Here is a 20,909-nt window from a genome sequence, read left to right on the forward strand (position 1 = left end):
ATGCCTATATTGTTATTGGAATTGTTTACCTTTGTTGATTGCAAGTTGTTTTTCCCTGTTCAATTCTGTGTTGCAGTTTCACCAGGTTGGCACCTCAATTCTAGGTATGCCTGGTGTTTCTCATGCCATGCCCTTTTAGAGACCTCTTACAGAGCAGATTCTTACAGACGCTGAGAGTATGCTGGGCAACATTCTTTCCTCAATCATAAAAATAAGTATTTGCAATGCTGCTTGAGCAATCTTGCTGTGCACAGGTTACCTATATCGCTTGTCTACATGTCAAGTCACTGGATTTTAAAGTTAAGTACCTGTAATTGGGGTCTGGGTCTTTTGAGCTGCAATAAATATTGATCAAAAGTGATCATCTGAGCTCTGTTTACATTTTGAGATCACCATGGTAAATTGGATTTATTGCCTGAAATAAACAGTCACATTAAAATAGGTACTTGAAAAACAAAATAAAGACAGAAAATTCTGAAAGGTCTCAGCAGGTCAGGAAACATTTCTGGAGAAACAAAGCAAATTAATGCTTCAGATTGATTACTTTTCTTTGGACCATATGATTAGTATAGCAGTAACCCCATGATGAGGCAGTTACTACTGAAGGCAAATGTTATCAGGCTTCACTATACTGTATGGGAAGACATTTGAGATTACTCCAAGAGATGCTACAACATTTATAAGAATGCTTACCTTCCTGCTTAAAATGACAGCTGGCCAAAAGATTTTTGTGTTACATAAGGGCATTAGAATTCCTCAAGTGTGTAATAGTTTCAAACTCAAAGCTAAATCTCCACATAAGTTAATATGAAACATCTTGTGCCTCTTCTGTTTCTGAAGCTTCCATCACATTGCATTGAACCTGTTAATCTCATAATTTGTGAATTATGTACCTATAGTTTTATACCTCTGATGTCAAATGCCCTTTGTGTTGATGCACTTCTGATAGCAAAATCTGCTCTGTGATGAAATAACTACAGATAGAGGAGACAAACAGTGAATACAGTGAAAGCATTCTTCTAGGGTGCATCACAACCTGGGATGGAAGTTGTCCTGTCCAAGACCGAAAGAAGCTGCAGAAGATCGTGAACACGGCGCAGCACATCACACAAACCTATCTTCTGTACTTGGATTCACTTTACACCGCACGCTGTCGGAGCAGTGCTGCCAGGATAATCAAGGACACGACCCACCCAGCCAACACACTTTTCGTCCCTCTTCCCTCCGGGAGAAGGCTCAGGAGCTTGAAGACTCATACGGCCAGATTTGGGAACAGCTTCTTTCCAACTGTGATAAGACTGCTGAACGGATCCTGACCCGGATCTGGGCCGTACCTTCCAAATATCCGGACCTGCCTCTCGGTTTTTTTGCACTACCTTACTTTCCATTTTTCTATTTTATATTTATGATTTTTAATTTAAATTTTTAATATTTACTAATTTTTACTATTTTTAATATTTAATATTTGAAATCCAGGGAGTGGGAAGCGCCTAATCAAATATCGCTGTGATGATTGTACGTTCTCCTATCAATTGTTTGGCGACAATAAAGTATAAGGTATAAAGTACAGGTAAGTATTCATTTAATTCCTTAAATACATCTTCTGCTTCCAAACAGAGATTGCTCCTTTGGTCCTTAATGGGCCCCACTCTATCCCTGGTTAACATCTTGCTCTTAATATACTTATAAAATGTTTTAGAATTTCCATTAACCTTGTTTGCCAGTGATATTTCATGCTCCCTCTTTGCTCTTTTTAAAATATCTTTCTACTCTTTCTGTACTCCTGTCATACATCTCCCATTGGGTACATGGTAGTGTACCGGTTAGCGCAATGCTATTACAGCTTGAAGCGTCAGAGTTCAGAGTTTAACCCTAGCATCCTCTGTAAGGAGTCTCTGTACGCCCTCTCCGTGGAATGTGTGGGTTCTCTCCAGGTCCTCCAGTTTCCTCCCACAGCCCAAAGATGTACCGTATAGGTTAATTGGTCATTGTAAATTGTCGCATGATTAGATTAGTGCTAAATCAGGGTTATTGGGGGTTGCTGGGCAGTGTGGTTTGAAGGGCCAGAAGGGCCTATTCCACGCTGTATCTCTAAGTTTCCAACAACACACAAAACGCTGGAGGAACTCAATGGGCCAGGCAGAAACTATGGAGGGATAGACCTGCTGAGTCCTTCCAGCATCTGCAATCTCCTGTGTCTCCCTTCATTTTCAGTTCTCTGTATCTGTGATATGCTTCCTTTTTTTTTAGCTTTATCCAATCCTCAATATCCCCTGACATCCAAGACTCTTTGAACTTGTTTTCTTTACCCTTCAAGGAATACATTGGACCTGGACCATTACTATTTAACTTTTTAACAACTCCCTCCTGTAGGATGTAGACTTGCCTACAGTAGCTATTCCAGTCTAATTTTGTTAGGCCCTGCTTTATGAAATTGAAATCAGACTGAAATCAGTCTCCACCCTGCCCACAACACCACCAATTCAGGACCTTAATTTCTGGTCTACCTTTATCCATTTCCATAGCTACCTCAAAACTTATGATGTCTGTTTCTGAAATACTCACCCAAAACACTCTTGACTACTCGCCTGGCTACATTCCTAATATCAGGTCCAGTCCCACCCCTTTTCCAGTTAGACTATCTATGTACAGGCTCAAAAAGCTCTTCTGGATAAGTTCAGAAATTCCAGCCCTCTGCAACCTTGAAAGTGATCCCAGTTAATACTGAGGAAGTTGAAATACCATACTACTAAACCTTATTATTCTTGTGCTTAACTGTGATTTCAAGATTCAAGATTCAAAAAACTTTATTGTCATTCTAACCATACATCAACTCTGCAGGGCAGAATGAGACAGCGTTTCTCAGGAGCAGTGCAATCATAACATAACAAACGCAACACTAAATAATAAACATAACAATAAATAGTAAAACACAACAGCCACATGTCAGTTAAATCAGTTATAAGTGTCCAGTGCAAATTTAAAATGTCCAAAGCAGAGTCAGGTGGAGCAGCTATTTAGCAGTCTGACTGCCTGTGGGAGGAAGCTGTTTAGTAGCCTTGTGGTTTTAGTTTTGATGCTCCTGTAACGTTTGCCTGATGGCAGAAGAACAGTTCATGGAGAGGGTGTGAGGGGTCTTTAATGATGTACCGTGTCTTCTGGAGGCATCGACTCTGAAAGAGGTCTTGGACAGAAGGTAGAGAGACCCCAATAACCTTCTCTGCTCCCCTAACCACGCTCTGCAAGGCTTTTTTGTCGACAGCACTGCAGCTGGAGGACCAGGTTGTGATTCAAAAGGTCAGCACATTCTCAGCCACGCCTCTGTAGAATGTAGTTAAGATGTTAGTGGGGAGTGATGCTTGCTTAAGCTTCCTCAGAAAGTGCAATCTCTACTGGGCCCATTTCACAATCCCAGTGGTGTTCCTGGACCAGGTGAGATTGTCCGAGATCTGCACCCCAAGGAACTTGATGTTTTCCACTCTCTCCACTGTGGAGCCGCTGATACTGAGGGGTGTGTGCTCAGGCAGAGACCGTCTGAAATCGACGATCATCTCCTTGGTTTTGATGACATTAAGCATCAAGTTGTTATCTCTGCACCAGCTCTCTAGGTGTTTGAGCTCCTCCCTGTACATAGTTTCATCATTTTTGCCGATGAGCCCCACCACTGTGGTATCGTCTGCAAATTTAATGATCAGGTTTTCCTTGAATCTGGCTGCACAGTCATGTGTTAGCAGTGTAAACAGCAATGGGCTAAGCACACAGCCTTGTGGGGATCCAGTGCTTGAAAATCTACTTTTCTATCTCTAACTGACCTTTAGGAGGCTGTAGTATAACAAAGTGATTGATTCCCCCTCCTTTTGTTTCTAATCATGTGGCCTTATTTGAAGAACCTTCTAGAATATCCTCCCTCATCACTGCAGTAATAAACTCCTTAATTAACATTGCAACGCCACTTCCTCCTTAACATCCCCCTACCTACCGTCACACTTGGAGTTTCTGTAGCCTGGAATGTTGAGTTACTCGTCCTGCTCTTCTTTCAACCACGTGTCTATGACAGCAACAAATTCATATTCTTATATGCTGATCCATGCTCTCAGTTCAGGTGCTTTACTATCAGAATCCTTGCATTAAAACCAATGCAATTTGCCTGGCATTTGTCCCATGTATCATTTCACACCTGTTTGATCTGTCTTCTGGACTGACTCAGTTTTTCTTCTATATTTGCCTGTATCTCTGCCCCAACTACATATCTACTTTGTGTTCTTCTTCCCAGCTAATTTAACCCTTCCTAACAACACTAGTAAACCACTACAAGGATATTAAATTTGTTCCAGTTCAGGTACAACCTGCTCAGCTTGTAATGTCCTACCTTCTCCGATCGTCCTAAAGTCTAAAGCCCTCCTTCCTACATCATCCCTTCAGCCACCTATTCATCTGACCTATCTGCCATTTCCTACATTTGCTAATACAGAGATTAGAACATTTGAGGTCCTGTTTTTTAACCTAATACCAAGCTCCCTAAATTCACATTACAGGTCCTCATCCCTCTCTTTACCTATGTTGTTCGTACCAATATGAACAATAACCTCCAGCTGTTTACTCTCCCCCTTTACAATAGCCTGCAACCTGGCCAGGTCACTCGTCTGAGTGCTACTGGTACCATGTAATCCAGTACTACCTGTCGCATGGTCGGGTGGTCGGCGACTAAACCGGCTCCTCCACCAGGCTTGCCCAGTGAGGAGGGTGGCTAGACACCCTGCAGGATGAAAAACAAGACCTGTCAAAGGGTGGATGAACCCTTTTGTAGGGTCAACGGCCATCTAGCAAACACGTGCTGTGAAGCGCGGAAAGGGCATCCCTTGCATCAAAGCTTGGTCTGGCCATTCACTGCAACAGAACTTCCCCCAGCCGTCTTGGACCCCACCATGCCGCTGGATTGGGGAGGGGATGTTGAAAGAGTGGGTCTGGACCTGTGCAACCCCCTACTCACCTAAAATCCATTCACGCACACGCTGTTCCTTTCTGAGGAGTGGGGTACCACCCCACTAACTGACTGAAAGGAACCATCATCCACCCTATGGGATGGATAGCCAGAGAGAGAGAGGGAGACCCTGCAACCATTCCATTGCATTCTTGACTCTGGTGCCAGGAAGGAAACACACTACCGTGGATCCACAGTAAAAGCACCTGGTTATTCCCCCAACTATTAAGTCTCATACCACTATCACCCTTGAACACTTACACCTTCCCCCTTGTGTATCCACAGTGCCATGACCTTGGCTCTGGCTGCTCTCCTTAGAGTTATTTCCATTTCTACCATCTTTCAGCATAGAGAAATGGTTTGAAAGTGCAAACACTCTGAGGTTTCTCTGACTTCCTTCCTTCCTGCCTCCCTTCCTCTTTTGGTGATCATCCATTCTTTCTCTGACTCCCTGTCCCTGAAGTTGCAGAATAACCACCTTTCAAATCATGCTATCCACTTAACTCATCCTCATGGATGCACTATAAAGTTGGTAAAACTAAACTCAGTAGGCATCAAGGGACAATTTAAAGGTTGGAGTCATACCTCAAATATCGTGGTTGTCAAATCATCGATCCTCGGAGATCGCTGCAGAAGTTCCTCATGGCAGTGTCCTGAGACCAACCTTCTTCAATGATCCTTCTTCTGTCATAAACTCGGAAGTAAGGATGTTCTCTGATGAAGAAGGATTGATGAAGGAGGATTAATGAAGGTAGAGCAGTAGATGTAGTGTACATGGATTTCAGCAAGGCATTTGATAAGGTACCCCATGCAAGGCTTATTGAGAAAGTAAGGAGGCATGGGATCCAAGGGGACATTACTTTGTGGATCCAGAACTGGCTTGCCCACAAAAGGCAAAGAGTGGTTGTAGACGGGTCATATTCTGCATGGAGGTTGGTCACCAGTGGTGTGCCTCAGGGATCTGTTCTGGGACCCCTACTCTTGGTGATTTTTATAAATGACCTGGATGAGGAAGTGGAGGGATGGGTTAGTAGATCTGCTGATGACACAAAGGTTGGAGGTGTTGTGGATAGTGTGGAGGGCTGTCAGAGGTTACAGCGGGACATTGATAGGATGCAAAACTGGGCTGAGAAGTGGCAGATGGAGTCAACTCACATAAATGTGAGGTGGCTCATTTTGGTAGGTCAAATATGATGACAGAATATAGTATTAATGGTAAGACTCTTGGCAGTGTGGAGGATCAGAGGGATCTTGAGGTCAGAGTCCATAGGACACTCAAAGCTGCTGCGCAGGTTGACTCTGTGGTTAAGAAAGCACACGGTGCATTGACCTTCATCAACCATGGGATTGAGTTTAGGAGCCGAGAGGTAATGTTGCAGCTATATAGGACCCTTGTCAGTCCCCACTTGGAGTACTGTGCCCATTTCTGTTCGCCTCACTACAGGAAGTATGTGGAAACCATAGAAAGGGTGCAGAGGAGATTTACAAGGATGTTGCTTGGATTGGGGAGCATGTCTTATGAGAATAGTTGAGTGAACTCGGCCTTTTCTCCTTGGAGTGACAGAAGATGAGAGGTGATCTGATAGAGGTGTATAAGGTGATGAGAGGCATTGATTTTATGGATAGTCAAAGGCTCTTTCCCAGGGCTGAAGTGGCTATCACGAGAGGGCATAGTTTTAAGGCGCTTGGAAGTAGGTACAGAGGAGATGTCAGGAGTAAGTTTTTTACACAGACAGTGGTGAGTGTGTGGAATGGGCTGCCGGCGGCGGTGGTGGAGGTGGAAACAATAGGGTCTTTTCAGAGGCTTCTGGACAGGTACATGGAGCTCAGAAAAATAGAGGGCTATGGGTAACCCTAGGTAATTTCTAAGGTAAGGCCAGGTTCCGGCTTTGTGGGCGGAAAGGCCTGTATTGTGCTGTAGGTTTTCTATGTTTCTAATATTCCATTCATAATTTCTCAGTAAATGAACCAGACTATTTCAGTGTGCAGCAAGACCTACAAAACATTTCAGCAAGGACTGATAAGTAGCAAGTATGATCTGCACCATAAAAGTGCCAGGTAATCCTAATATCTGACAAAGTTGAGTGTGACCACCTCTCTCTGACATTCTATGTGGTAGATTCAACATTGAGTTCACCACATCAACATTCTAGGATTCACCATTCACCAGAAGCTAACTGGACCAGTCACACAGCAGATTAGAGGTATCTATTCTGAGCTCTGCCATAGGAACGGATTATTGGACTGACAGAGGAAATGATTCAAGGACGTATTCAAATTCTCCTTGGAAAAAATGCATATTTCCACTCCGCTGCGAAGTCTCTTCAAGGTATGCCTACCCTGAAGAAGTTTAAATCCTCTCTTCGACGGGAGTTCAGTGAGACCCTCTCTCACTGCTCCCCCTCTATGATCTCTGCCTCTCTCCGACTCTTCGACCAGGTCCTGACCCAGACCCGCTACCACAGCCACCTCTCCTTCCTGGGAATGTGTCTCCGCTTTCAAATTACTGGTTTTTCAACTGAACCTACCAGCCTTCTCCTTCCAACCCTCCCCCACCTTCTTTATAGGGCCTCTGCTCCTTCCCTCTTCAGTCCTGACAAAGGGTTCCGGCCCGAAACATCGACTCATCATTTCCACAGATGCTGCCTGACCTGCTGAGTTCCTCCAGTGTGTTGTGAATGTTGCATATTTCCACTGACTTCTTGGAATTCCTAGCCCATGATATGGAAAGGGTGCTTTCAAGATAGTGTTGGAAGCACTGAGTCCATGCATCAGCAAAAGACAGCAGCCCTGTACAATTGGTGGAAGGAGCAGATTGCCTCACAAACTACCCTCAGGCATCTGCTCCCCTTTCTGTGGAAGAAACCGCAGCTCTTTGTCCTGACGAAGGGCTGCAGCCCAAAACTGTTCATTTCCCTCCATAGATGGTGCCTGACATGCTGAGTTTTGTCTCTCACAATGGCTTCAGCAGTCACCTCAGAACCTACAAAACTGAAGTGGAAGCTAAATTATCCTTTATCCTGTGGAAACAGAAGCCAAAGACAACCCCAAGACAATAAACAATGATGGGGGTGGAATTGGTGATTATAAAGGTGGAATTTGTAGTTAAAAAAAAACAAAGATTAACAGCTCTGTCTTCCTTAAATTTCCTCCAATTAAATTTTAAGAAAGACAAAGCTGTTAATCTTTTTTTTAGCACAAATTCCACCTTTATAATCACCAATCACACTAGATGACAGATAGCACAATAATCGAATTTTGTAAAGCCTCTTTATTATGACAACACATACCCATGGGCTTCAGAGGAGCATCATCAAATGGGAGCAAATATAGATGAGTGAGGACAAGGTGATGTGTAACAGGAAGTTGGTACTTTGGGATACTGGATTTGGATGTCCTCAAGTGTACAGAGGACAGGACATGGCAGTTCATTCACATATGTGTGGAAATAAACACCACATAGATCGTTAGAGGCTTATGATGCTCTTGTTGGCTATAATTGAATAGGTAAAAGGTGAAGGCAGCCACACTAAACTGCAAACAGGAGAGGCATTAGAACAATGTGATTACTTTTGTGAGTTAATGCATTGGAGATGGACAGACAGGTCAGACATAATAAGTGGTAGGAAAATGAGAAGTGTGGAAGATCAGAGGGAGTGAATGCCCTGCCCACCGGTTACTGAAGTTAGCAGAGTTGGTAGATAATAAGATATACACCATTTTTTCTAGTACTGGATTTAAGAGCTGAGAGGTTATGCTCAAATTGTGCACAATGCCATTCGGACTACAGTTAGAGTATTATAAGTTGTGCTCACCACATTACAGACAGGATGTGATAGCATCAAAGAGATTTACAAAGACATGGGCTGGAGAATTTTATCTTTGAGGAAAGATTTCCTAAGCTGGGTTTGTTTCCTTTAGAACAGAAAAGGCTGAAGTGAAATTTACTTGAGCTGCATAAAATTGTCAGAGGTCAACATTAGGTGAAAAGGAAGGACCTACAGTATTTATGTTAGTAGAAAAGCTGTTATTAGGGGGCATAGATTACAGGTAACAGGGCTGCACACACAAAAAACAAATGAGCACTTGTGTTGTACCTAATAAGGCACAAGATAGACAGTGGAAAGTGGGATTTGCTGAATATTTCTATTTCACTTGGCACCAATACTGGATACTAAACAGCTTCTTGGAAAAAAATTTCCTTTCTTTCTTGAACAGTGACAAAGACTGCAGGCATGCTGATATGAATGAGAAGAGACAGTTTATCAAATCACAGACTATGTAACTTGTGAATCTGAAGGGGGCTGTTTCCCTGTTGCTGTGGGATGGATGCCCAATTAGAGATATTCAAATATGGAGCTGCTGTAATGAAAGGTATGTGATTCCGAAAGTGACAATACATTCAAGGATTTTGGAGAGGATACAGAGGTTGGTCATACTATTTTAAATTAGTTGAATTGCAGTTAACTCCAGTAGTCATGAAAACTTCTTCCACTAGCATGGAAAATCCTGAAAATCATGCAATATTTTACATAAATGAAAGCTCCATTACATTTTTAAATGGAGTATAATTTAATTTTGTGATTATAAATACACTTTTTCCTCCAAATTAGAAGATCACAAGCTCCAGTACAAATTTACACTGAAAAGCTCAAGCTCTAATCAGAAGAACTTCCAGTACATATTTTCAGTCCATAAGTCAGCGATTCTTTTGAACATTTTATGCAATGTAGCTAGCGGCGATAAATGACAAATTAAGACTAGAATTTTACTTAAAAAAAAGAGAAAAACGCTCAACAGGGCAGGAAACATTTGCGGAAAGAGAACCAGTAAATGATGCTTCTTCCGAACGACGATGGGCTGAAGGCCGAAATAAATAGTAATGGGTCATGTAAAGAAGCAACACACAGCTCTGAACCGTTATTTCTTTTCCTCACAGATGGTGTCTGATTTGGCGAGTATCCCAGATTTTTTCCGTGTTTTTATTTCAGACTTCTACTTCTTTGGGATTTGATAGATTATTGAGATGTTCAAATTTAAGTGAAGCACCAAGAAGGGCCAGTGCAAGTTACCTGACTCGATAAATGATACTTCATATATTGCAGGGATCTCAGTAACAGCTTCCGGCGAGCTACATCAAGCGGGAGAGGGTTTGCAGCGCCACAAGGCAGCTCTTCGCGTGGATGACGTTCGTTGAAAAGGGCTAGGCCCCTTCTGGGTGACGTCAGCTACTGGTTATTAAACGGTTCTGCACCGCCCCACTCGAGAGAGCCGGAGTGGGAGAAGGAAGAGGAGCCTGAACTCGGCTCATCCATCCAAACATGGTCGGCTTCTCAGCCTGGTTTTGGAACGAGAGGTTCTGGCTCCCTCACAATGTCACTTGGGCCGACCTCAAGAACACGGATGGCGCCGAATACCCTCAGGCCGCTGATTTGTACTTCGCTTTCCCGCTGGCAATCGGCATATTCCTCGTCCGCCTGGCGTTCGAAAGGTGAGGGGGAAGGGACTTAGGGGAGGAGGAGAAAGTTGGGGGAACCAACCGTGATTGAGTGACAAGGTGCCGCCATCAATCGGAATTCGCAGCCCCACGCTGTTGGAGCGGCCTCATAGTCCCGCCCCCCGTTGGGCGTCAGGGGCGTTGATTGGTCTGCTGTTTGCCTTCGTTGTCAGCTGCACGTGGCATCCGCATTTCCCATTGATGCTCCGCCGCTGTCGATCATTGGAGTGATCTGTCGGCGAGTAATCGGTGGGTCTGGAGAGAAGTGTGGTCAGTGACTGACTTGAGCACTCGTCAGTGTGTTTTGGTAAATGCCTAACCTAGAAATTTGTGACTATTTGCTTTTATTTATTGTATTAATAAAAATAACCGAATAAAGTTCAGTTGATATCCTATTGATTTTATTTTATGTGTTCCTTTGGGTCAGTTTATCAGAGAGCTCTGATCCATTCTGGTTAACTAATAATTGGTGAAGGAGCAAATCCTGAAGTGATGTGATCAGGAATGTATCCCTCTGACCAAAGTTGGCGAATCACTGGACTCGTACTGATCTGCAAGTTATCTCTGCCTGGACAGTGTCTTTAACTCAGTAAGTGCTTGCAGGCTGAAGATGTGAAAAGTGCTGTTCCATGCTTCTTGGGCAGTCCTAGTCAACGAGACTGTTATGAAAACCTTAGACTCGTCCACAGATTGAGTGGGTATTGGCTGACGGGGAAAGAGGGGAGCAAATGGATAGTTTGAGGTGGTGTACTTAAGTAGGGCCTCCATGTGCTCCTGATGCATGGCCTTGGTTCCCAATGCCATCTGGAATGTTCTGTCTTCACTTTGAGTAGCCATAGAGAATCCTAGAAGTTAGCGAGGTGGAAGGTGCTCTCCACCTGCATCTCAATGTGAAAGGTTTTTTTTTGTCGAATGCATTCTCCAAATTTCCTTTATTTTGGAATGCATTCTCCAAACTTCCTTTATTTTGGAGAGCTTATTTTGGAAGTAGAAGATAAGGAAGAATGACTTGTAAAGGTTTTTGAAAGCAAAAGCTGTAGATGCTGGAAATCTGAAATGAAAACAGAAGATGCTGGAAGCACTCAGTGAGTGGGCAGCTGTGGAGTGAGAAGCAGAACTGTTGTAATGAAAGGTCATCGACCTGTGATGTTCACTCTATTTCTGTTAGTACAGATGCTGCCAGACCATAAGCCATAGGAGTAGAATTAGGCTGCTTGGCCCACTGAGTCTGCGTCACCATTCAATCATGGCTGATTTATTATCCTTCTTTCCCCACACAACCTTTGACACCCTTACCAATAAAGAGCTGTCAACCTCTGCTTTAAATATACCCAATGATTTGGCCTTCATGGCCATCTGTGTAACAGATTCCACAGATTCATTGTACTCTGGCTGAAGAGGTTCTCAGCAATTTCTGATGTAATGTACTATTTGACTGCAGGTTTATTGTTCCTTTTTAAATATTGGGATAGTTCATAAGTTCTTTATTCAAGCTGCAATGTTCTTCTGTAGTATTGTTTTTAAATCTCCTGATATGTTTGCTGACAGTCTTTTGAGCCATGCACATTGGAAGTGTGGATTTGAGTACTTCATTGCACAAAGTTATCAATACTATAGTGAATATTGCATTTTTATCTTTGATTATCCTTGGGCTAGAGGAAAATTTTGGAAATACTTAATGGATTACAGTTTTTTTGATCACTATTCAGTAATCTTCCACCCTCCCCACCCTCCCTGTCACTGCTGGTTGTGATGATTTCCAAGATTCAATTGCTGACTATATCAAAAGAGGAATAGAAGGGGATGGTAGATGTGATTTGAGTGGTTATGTTTTCAATAACAGGAACTTGGAATTAAATATATGCTTACTGTGTAAGTTCCACTTTTGTGAGGTGACTTTCTGTGAACCATGTAGGGAGCATATCCTTGGATGAAGTGACTTGGTATAATTTTATCACTACAGCCCAACACTGATGCTTAATAGATACAAGTTTTCTATATTCTGCAGTATTGGTGAGTAGCCAAGTGGTTAAGGCATTTTTCTAGTGATCTGAAGGTTGCTAGTTCGAGCCTTAGCTCAGGCAGCGTGTTGTGTCCTTGAGCAAGGCATTTAAACACACATTGCTCTGCGACGACACCAGTGCCAAGCTGTATGGGTCCTAATGCCCTTCCCTTGGACAACATCGGTGGCGTGGAGAGGGGAGACTTGCAGCATGGGCAACTGCCGGTCTTCCATACAAACTTGCCCAGGCCTGCGCCCTGGAAACCTTCCAAGGCGTAATTCCATGGTCTCATGAGACTAACAGATGCCTATATTCTGCAGTTTGATCTGAATTCTGGAACCTTACTGAATAATGGGATTGGTACTCAAGCTGTTTGGAGACATTTTAAGATCCACCTGTAGCTGATGAAATTTACACCAAGTTTGTGGGTAGTGTAAAGGGGGAACTAGATCTGGCAGCTGTGTTTGGACTGTTTGCCAACACTTGCCATAAGTTTTTTTTTGACCATTGTTTATTCTACCACATAAAATTAGTATTTTTAGAGGCATGCTAGTGTTTAGAATAAGAGCCTGAGCTGGGAGGGCACTTTCCAATTCCACCAAGGACCCCTCCCTGCCCTTCACCCTCAAATATTTACTTATCTTGGCTATGGGTCAGATATCTGGTTACTGAAGTGATTGATAACACTTACTGGTTCCAATCTCCTCTTTCATACTACTCCAACCCCTCCCCCTCCCCACTTTGCATGCTCCCTAGCTGCACACTGCTGGAAATGTTCCCATAATTAAAGTATCTGTTGTCTAAGCTTGCCTAAGATTTGTGTGTAGTGAGTGGGATCCAAATCTCATCGAAACGTTCAAGAATCATTGAGGGAATCCCATTATTGGCATGCACTAAAATTGTTCTGAGCTCTGACATTTGTTTCTGTTTTGTCTCTTCAGCATTGCCATGAGAACCATTGGTTCAACGATTGACTGTTGTATAATATTCCAAATTAATCACCTCACTTCAAAGTTGTACGAGCACAATCCCACATTTGACAGATGATTTTTGAGTCCACTGCGATTCCACTGAGGCTGATGGTTTTCATATATTCTTTATTTTGAGTTAGTCAGATGACTGAACCATGAAGTGTTCATTGTCTTTTCATGCCCCTTCAGTGGCTTGTCGTTTCACCTAGTGATCTGATTGCCCACTAGCCACCTTTCTAAAGCTGGGTGAGTACATTCAAAAGACGAATAACCACCCTTTCTAGACTGGCTGGCTGGTAATAGTATGTAGAATTGTAGCATCATTTAAAATTGAAAGTGAATTGAGAATTCATTTGTTCTTGAAACATGGCTCATTTAAAATTGAAAGTGAATTGAGAATTCATTTGTTCTTGAAACATGGCTCTGAATTGCCTACCTCACTGTGTACCCAACCTAAAATCCCAAGCTCCATGCCCAACAACAAAATGTTTCTTGTCTGTTGCTGGAGATCTTTGTTTCAGCAGGAGTGAGCATCAGAAGTGCTAGCAGAAGCCAGCGATGCACCTCACTGGGCTGCTGTGCCTTCCAATAGATCATGCCTGAATTGATCCTACTCTCAGTCCTGCCTTCTTTGACTTGATAACCTTTGACTCCGTGTCTCCTTGGCACTGAAGGTCTTTGGATTGAGAATTCTTAGGAGAGTTGGTCTTCAAATAATTACTTCCTCCTTTAGGGCTTCATGGGCTGACCCACTTCATGCAATTATGTCCCCTCATCTAGACTCCAGTATGAGAGCATATCCTCTACCCTGTCAAGATCTTTCAAACCTTGTGTAGTCTGTTAAGATCACTTTTAAATTCCAGAAAAGGAAGGTGTAATCTTTTTGACAATTTAAGAAGATTCATTCATCCTTGGAATTGGATTAGAGTGTGTACAAGCTTTGTGTGGAAATATTGAAGAGACCAACAAACTTACTTTTTTTTAAGGTCAAAAACAAGGGATGAAACAATACTTTTAGCCTGAATTTCATCTTAACCCACAAACAGAGTGTTTTTTAAATAGAGAATGTAACATTGTGTTGAAATTGGCAACACTGGTTGGAGTGGTGAAGACAGTGTAATAGCATGCTTGCCTTCATAGGTAAGGGCATATAACTTGAGTTGAGTGTTGTTTTGTAAAGTTGCAACATACCGATTAGACCACATTTCTGGTTGCTGCACTATAGGAAGGATGTAGTTATACTAGGGAGAGCACACAAAAGATTGACCAGGATGTTGCTGGATTGAAGCACTTTAATTATAGTGGTGGAATTTGATGCTATTGCTACTTCTAAGAAGTGCTTAGACACTTAAGTAGACAAGGTATAGTAGGATGCGGTCCTAATATGGGCAAATGGGATTGGTATAGAAAGGTGAAGGTTGGCATCAACATAGTGGGCTAAAGGGCTAGTTTGTATGACTCTGACTTAAATTGTGAATTGCAACAAAGAATTAGTGCTGTTGAATAGTGGCTGATGATTCTCTGATAAGCTGGATTTGTACAAGCTGCAAGAAGGGTTGGAATCTGTCAGTCTGGTTGTGACCTGTTGGGGAAATTGTAAATTGCACAGGCCAAATGAGTTGGGGGGGGGGGGGGGAGAATAGTTGAGCAAAGAAAATACTTTTAAATGGAGGTAAAATGGGGGGAAAAAAATCAGTCATCTTAAATGGTGCATGAGCTATGTTTTCACGTGTTGTAATCAAGATAGAGCAATAATAAATATACCATATTGCCACGTAAAAGGCAAAGGTAACAGTCCAACAGCCTTGTAATTATCACAGTAACTTAGTGTTTTATAATACCTAAAGGAAAGTAAAGAGTTAGTTGTGTTCCACTGTAAATTCCCTGAACTGTTATGAACAGTACAGAGGAGCTGGGTTATCACTTTCCTATTTTGAAGAATTGCAAATACAGGGAAGGTCATCAGATCTGGAACATTGTATTGAACAAGTAAATATTTAGTGATCTTTCTAAAATATAAATATCAAATGCATTGCCTGCATTTGGGAATGCCTCAAATATTGTACATCATTTGGAGCTTTATTTAACTGCACATCTATAGTAGGTTGCAAGTGTTGTATCAGTGGATTTTTTTCCCCTGTCTTTTTCTGCATTGTACTTGATTTGCAATTCTGTTCCAAGCATGGATTTGGCAGTCTGAGCTATTATTTCTGAGATGAGTATGTATTCCATCGCATTAGCTGAGAGATTTGATTGGATTGTTGCAAAAGAAAACGTTGAAGTTGAATCTTTGACTCGAGATCAACTGAGTCAAATAAGACAAGGAATTGTAAGTATTGCAATGGCTATATGGCCAAAGAAAGGTTAGTGGCTAGAGGAACCAGGAACCAGGGAATATATTTTTGAGATTCAGATGCTGGAAAGAATGCAGAAGTTCCTGAAACTTGATGTTTATAAAGGTGGGCCAATATATGTTTTGATTACTTTATTTGCTATGAAGAGAAAGATATTTCTGGTTCCCAGTATGACCAGAGTTAACATTGCGAGATCAAAGTCCAAAACTCTGCTTCACAGGCAACTGATGCAGTTGCTAAAGTTTCCCTTCGTATCGGGTAGTCAATGTTTTTTTTATATATAGTTCCCTTTTGGGGATGGTGATTTTAAAAAAAAAAGTTAGCTCAAGCTTTTACCTCACTTTGATCTTCTATACATATATAATGATTGCTTTCAGTACTTTGAACATTGTTTTCATTACCTGGGGACTTGTGTGCTTGGCAACTTTCCATTGGGCTGTAGGGGTAGGACTTGCAAACAGGTGCCTTCTCTAACTTCCGCTAATGCCCCACCTCCCTCTTGTACCCCATCCGTTATTTATTTTTATACACACATTCTTTCTCTCACTCTCCTTTTTCTCCCTCTGTCCCCCTGACTATACCCCTTGCCCATCCTCTGGGTCCCCCCCCCCCCATCTTTCTCCCCGGACCTCCTGTCCCATGATCCTCTCATATCCCCTTTGCCAATCACCTGTCCAGCTCTTGGCCCCATCCCTCCCCCTCCTGTCTTCTCTTATCATTTTGGATCTCCCCCTCCCCCTCCCACTTTCAAATCTCTTACTAACTCTTTCTTCAATTAGTCCTGACGAAGGGTCTTGGCCTGAAACGTTGACTGTACCTCTTCCTAGAGATGCTGCCTGGCCTGCTGCGTTCACCAGCAACTTTGATGTGTGTTGCCTGCTTTGAGTATTGGGCTTGTCATTTAAAAAATTAAGAGTGCTGCTCTAAAGGTGATTCCATATGTGTCAGAAGGAAAGTAATAAGCCCATGAGCTGAGTGTTTCCTCAGACTGTTTGCATGCAGCCACAGCGACATTTTATTGGATCACTATGATGCCAGTTGCTTTTTGCTAATGGAATAACAGTCTCAGGCTAATTAGTCACTTGTAGCCTCCAGATTCTCAGCCAGCTCCCGTGCTGAAAACGTGAAGAGACTAAATTGTTGAGATTGTTATAAATACTCGTGTCCAGTTTCATGAGTGTCATTTTAAAGTTCAGATTTATTCCCAAAAATACTTTTGAAAACTTGACATGAATAAAATTAAGTTGATTTATTATTATCTGATGTACTAGGGTACAGTGGAAAAACTGTATGCTATCCATACAGGTCACTTTACTGCAGTGCATTGAGTTAGTGCAATATCAGAATGAACAGTGGCTGAAGCGATCCTTAAGTCAAGTCAAGTCGCTTTTTATTGTCATTTTGACCATAAACTACTGGTACAGTACACAGTAAAAACGAAACAACATTCCTCCAGGACCATGGTGCTACATGAAACAACACAGAACTACACTAGACTAAGTGAGACAACACAAGGCTACACTAGACTGCAGATCTACACATGACTACATAAAGTGCACAAAACAGTGCTGGGTAGTACAATAAATAATAAACAAGTCAATAGGCACAGTAGAGGACAAATTACAATATAAATGAATTAATAAGTTTTCATAAGGCAAATTCAGTCCAGCACACTAGTCCAAAATGTGAGCTGGGGTCTAGAATGCGAGCAGAGCATGCAGCCAGAGTATGGTTGGGGTCTGAACTGTGGGCCAGGTGTGTCACCAGAGCCAGTGTTGGTATCCAAGACACTAGTAGCCAGCAACATGGGTCATTTTATATAAGAGCTGGTGTTGAGAGTGCTTGTGTATTTCTGGCTTCCTTTAAACTGGTTGTGCTCACTGGAAAATTATCAAACAGCTGTGTAACATTTTCCAAAACAAAATGAAATGTATATTTTGTTATTTATGAAAGTAATCAATAGTCCAGCAAATCTGTCTGTCTGGCACTACTAAAATCCTAAGGCTGCCAGATTGAGTTCTTTGTTCTGCTGCTGTTACTGGTTTCTGCAATGATGTCATATCTTTCAGCCAATATTCCACACTCCTTGGGGGAGGGTTGCAGTAGAGAAAACAGAGCTCAAATCCTTGTAGTTTGGAATTTACTTTGTCTGTGTAAAGCTTATCTATTTTTTTTTTCATCTCCTCATTTTCCAAGTGGCTGTAATCCATGGGATGCCTTCATGTTGATTATTGAGATATGGGCAACTGGAAGAGCTCAGAAATTCCATACTCGTTAGCTGAGCCTAATCGGTGTGCTTTACAGTTTGACTTACTGAACACTTGAGCATCTGAATACATGAGTATCAGTAGCCAAGACATTAGGTCTGAATGAGGGGGAGAAGCATAAAAGGAGAGAATTGGAGAATGCGGTTATTAGGTGGGATATCACTGGCTGAGTGTCACTGAAGGATTATCAAAGGGGCCTTTGAGGCAGAGATAATGGGGAACAAAGAGGTGGAGTGGGAGTAGTGAGTTTGTACTCCTGCCTATATATTTGTCTTTTCTTTCCCCCCCCCCCCCCCCCTGCAATATCACCATATCTGAGTACAAAGGGCTAGGTATGAGGAGGCAGAATACTGGGCTGGAGGGATTGAAATATTGAAGAGAATATGATGGCAGAAAAGATGTTGAGAGGAAATCTTAATTCCTGAGATTTGCTCAGTCTACTGATGTGGGTGACATTCTGTTAGTGTGATTGGAGATGGGCAACAGGATAATAGCATTGGGAAGAGGAACAGATCAGAGCTGGCTCGGTGTAGGGTGGGGAAATGACCAGTACTCGTAGAAGCTCTCTGCAAGTATAGAAAGCAGCAGCCCCATTGAAGGTCCCCGTAAAGCTTAGAACTTAGCATTTTCAAGGGAGAGTGTCCTGGAGCCAACAGCAGAAGTGTGATGCTGAGCAGGCAATGTGCTCGTATACTGTCCTGAAACCCTGATAAAGGCTCTGGACAAGGTAGACACTGCAAGTATGAATCATTTTGTATTTAAAATTGGAGCAATAGATTGGAAGAAGATGTTTTGTTATGTCACTGAACACCTGACAAATTTCCATAGATTTGTTGCGGAAAGTATCCTGACTGGTTGCATTATGGTCTGCTGTGGCAGCTTGAATGTAGGGGAAGAAAAGAAGCTGCAAAGAATAGTGAACTTGACCCAATACATACCCATCATTGGAATAATCTATAGGAGGCATGGCCTCAGAAGGCACCATCCATGAAAGATCCCCACCATCTCCCAGCTTCCATCGGGCAAGAGGGATAAAAGCCTGAAGTCCCATACCAACAAGTTCAAGAATGACTACAATAAGAACATGGAGCAAGTGTGTTCAGGATGATATAACTCTTTGAAAAGTTTGTAGCTTTGAAAAAGGACTTGCTTTACTATGGTGGCTTGATACATTCCAAGCAATAATGAAGTACTATTGCAGTGTACCCAATGCACCCAATTTGGAGTCAGCAAGCTCCTGCAGATGGGATTATGAGCAGATAATTGTCTGCCTTTAAGTAATGGTTGATTTGAAGGATAAATTTTGGCCCCAGGGCATGAAACATGGGTTAGACATTATCACAATGAAGTTAATTGACACATGTTTTGAGCAGTGTACAGGCTTGGCCATATGAAACTCAACTTTGTTTGTACTGAAACTGATATGGCAATATTAAATTATTTGTATAATAATAAGCTGAAAAACATTAGTATTTTACTTGGTGTGGTTCTTCCCACCTTTCTTTTGTAAGTCCTTTATTTTTTAATATTCCCTTGTAAGCTGTCTTTTGTTTAAAGGTGGGTTGAGCTTGGTTACTACAGGGCAATTGGATTGCAGTTGTACTATTGATGCTCTCTGGTTTGAGTATTCGGGCACGATGGTGGTTAGAAGAGATGCAGAGCTGTCTAAAACCTAAGGTGCTCATCTTCATTCTCCCAGTGATTGTGGGTTGTTATTTGTAATGGAGGTGATGGGGGAAGTGGGTTGCTTGGAGTTGGAACTGTGAAATAATCTAATGCTATACTTAACCTTGGGTCATCAATTCCCTGATCACTCACCACCTACTGGGGCAGAGAATTCCAGAAACTGACCACCCTCTGTGAGAAGAAATTTTGAACTACCTCTGTTTTGATGCCTCTTGAATTTACTTGCATCCTTCACATACATGAGTAAAAGTCTTTGTTATAAAATGTGCAATTTCTAGTAGTTTATAATAAATATTATGTACAACAGGATAGTCAATATAACATAGAAATAGTTGTGTCAGCATGAATTAAGCAGTCTGAGGCCTGGTGGAAGAAGCTGTCCCGGAGCCTGTTGGTCCTGGCTTTTATGCTGCGGTACTGTTCCCCGGATGGTAGCAGCTGGAACAGTTTGTGGTTGGGGTGACTTGGGTCCTCAATGATCCTACGGGCCCTTTTTACACACCTGTCTTTGTAAATATCCTGAATCGTGGGAAGTTCACATCTACAGATGTACTGGGCTGTCTGCACCACTCTCTGCAGAGTCCTGCGATTGAGGGGAGTACAGTTCCCTTACCAGGCAGTGATGCAGCCAGTCAGGATGCTCTCAATTGTGCCCCTGTAGAGAAGTTTTTGATTTTTTGTGGGGGGGGGGCATACCAAATTCCTTCTTTCACCTCAGACGGCTGTTGTGCCTTTTTCACCACACAGCTGGTACGTACAGACCACGTGAGATCCTCGGTGATGTGTATGCCAAGGAACTTAAAGCTGTTCACCGTCTCAACCCCAGATCCACTGATGTCAATAGGGGTTAGCCTGTCTCCATTCCTCCTGTAGTCCACAACCAGCTCCTTTGTTTTTGTGGACCCCCCCTCCCCAAAAAAAATCATGAGGGAGAAGTTGTTTTCTTGACACCACTGTGTCAGGGTAATGAGTTCTTTTCTGTAGGCTGCCTCATTATTTAAGATTAGGCCAATCAATGTAGTGTCATCAGTAAATTTAATTAGCAGATTGGAGGTGTGGGTGGTGACAGTCATGGGATACAGAGAATAAAGGAGGGGGCTTAGGACACAGCCATGAGGGTCACCTGCGTTGAGGGGCAGAGGAGAAAAGG

At 42.5% G+C, this 20,909-nt stretch overlaps 2 protein-coding genes across 7 annotated transcripts in view; one reads left to right on the forward strand and one right to left on the reverse strand.

The window, feature by feature from the left end:
* LOC140191907 (STE20/SPS1-related proline-alanine-rich protein kinase-like) overlaps positions 1–10,601 on the reverse strand; it is a 124,415-nt gene extending 113,814 nt beyond the window's left edge. For 5 of the 6 annotated variants that reach the window (XM_072249763.1, XM_072249766.1, XM_072249765.1 and 2 more), the window contains exons 1-3: positions 10,054–10,601; positions 5,567–5,695; positions 3,980–4,048 (exon numbers count right to left, since the gene is read on the reverse strand). The gene's annotated coding sequence lies outside the window, so the exon portion shown is untranslated. The remainder of the gene's footprint in view (positions 1–3,979; positions 4,049–5,566; positions 5,696–10,053) is intronic. The other variant, XM_072249758.1, reaches the window with a different exon arrangement.
* LOC140191908 (ceramide synthase 6-like) overlaps positions 10,226–20,909 on the forward strand; it is a 130,903-nt gene continuing 120,219 nt past the window's right edge. Inside the window, exon 1 of the mRNA XM_072249767.1 lies at positions 10,226–10,472. Within this exon, the coding sequence (XP_072105868.1) occupies positions 10,303–10,472 (170 nt within the window). The 5' untranslated portion in view covers positions 10,226–10,302. The remainder of the gene's footprint in view (positions 10,473–20,909) is intronic.

The sequence above is a fragment of the Mobula birostris genome, chromosome X (assembly GCF_030028105.1).
Source record: "Mobula birostris isolate sMobBir1 chromosome X, sMobBir1.hap1, whole genome shotgun sequence".
Taxonomy (NCBI): Eukaryota; Metazoa; Chordata; class Chondrichthyes; order Myliobatiformes; family Myliobatidae; genus Mobula; species Mobula birostris.